The sequence below is a fragment of the Equus quagga genome, chromosome 14 (genome assembly GCF_021613505.1).
Source record: "Equus quagga isolate Etosha38 chromosome 14, UCLA_HA_Equagga_1.0, whole genome shotgun sequence".
NCBI lineage: Eukaryota > Metazoa > Chordata > Mammalia > Perissodactyla > Equidae > Equus > Equus quagga.
Window position 1 is genome coordinate 28,971,606 of NC_060280.1, and position 925 is coordinate 28,972,530.

Genomic DNA, 925 nt, shown 5'->3' on the forward strand with positions numbered 1-925 from the left:
CGCCTCCCCTCGCTCTGCATCTCCCACCTTCCTGCCCCTTCGCGCCTCCGACTGCGTGGGGGCTGCCTGCAACCTCACTGTCTGCCCGCCCCCCACTAAATCACAGCCCTGGGAAGATGTTTCCTCTGTGCCCACTTCACACCTGGGGAAACTGAGGCAGAGGTGGGTGAGCGATGAATTCACTGGTCTATGGCTGTACCACGCCATTGCCAAAATATTTACCCCCTTGGATCAGAGGGTGGAAATACAGAAACACCACTGGATTCTGATGGGGAAATGCGTAAATGATGCGTTTTAGTAATAGAGGTGTGGGCAAAGAGGGCCGAGAGAGCAGAGGGAGGAAAACACTTCACACGAATGCCTGACATCCGAGCTATCTTGAAGGATGAGTAGAATCTTGACCAGAGAGGGTCAAAGAAGGCCATAAGGGTCAGTGGGTGAAGAGGGTGAAGCCGTTAAGGTCAGTGCATGACAAATCTACAAGCTATAGAACCGAAAACTCTGGGCTCAGGGCCACTGCTCTATACTGTATACCTATGGTCTCTTAAGCAAACAAAAATATTGTTGTTATTATACTGTAGGCTACTTATTCTTTCCCCCTCTTTCCTAGGTAATGTTCATTCATTCATTCATTTAACAAATATTTATCACCTCTGTTACTGTTCTAAGGACACAGAGAAATAGCAGATCCAACCTTGAACTCACAAGGAGAAACAGATATGTGAACAAATAACCACAAAAAAGTGCTATCAGGGTAATTGAGGGTTGTGCAGTGAGCAATGGTGACACTGAGGAGGGAGCCCTCGTCCCTGCATAGGTGGTGAAAAGGGCTTCACAGAGGCTTGTGCAGGTCCAAAAGGATGAAAAGGAATTGTCTGGAAGATGACAGGCAAGAGAGGGATGTGCTTTCCTGGCAGAAGTTACC

General features: G+C 48.2%; 1 protein-coding gene across 1 annotated transcript in view; it reads right to left on the reverse strand.

Moving 5' to 3' along the window:
• The window catches only part of P4HA3 (prolyl 4-hydroxylase subunit alpha 3), a 37,024-nt gene extending 36,817 nt beyond the window's left edge, over window positions 1-207 (reverse strand). Inside the window, exon 1 of the mRNA XM_046638229.1 lies at window positions 28-207. Coding sequence (XP_046494185.1) covers window positions 28-207 — 180 coding nt within the window. The remainder of the gene's footprint in view (window positions 1-27) is intronic.
• Between the last annotated feature and the right edge of the window lie 718 nt (window positions 208-925).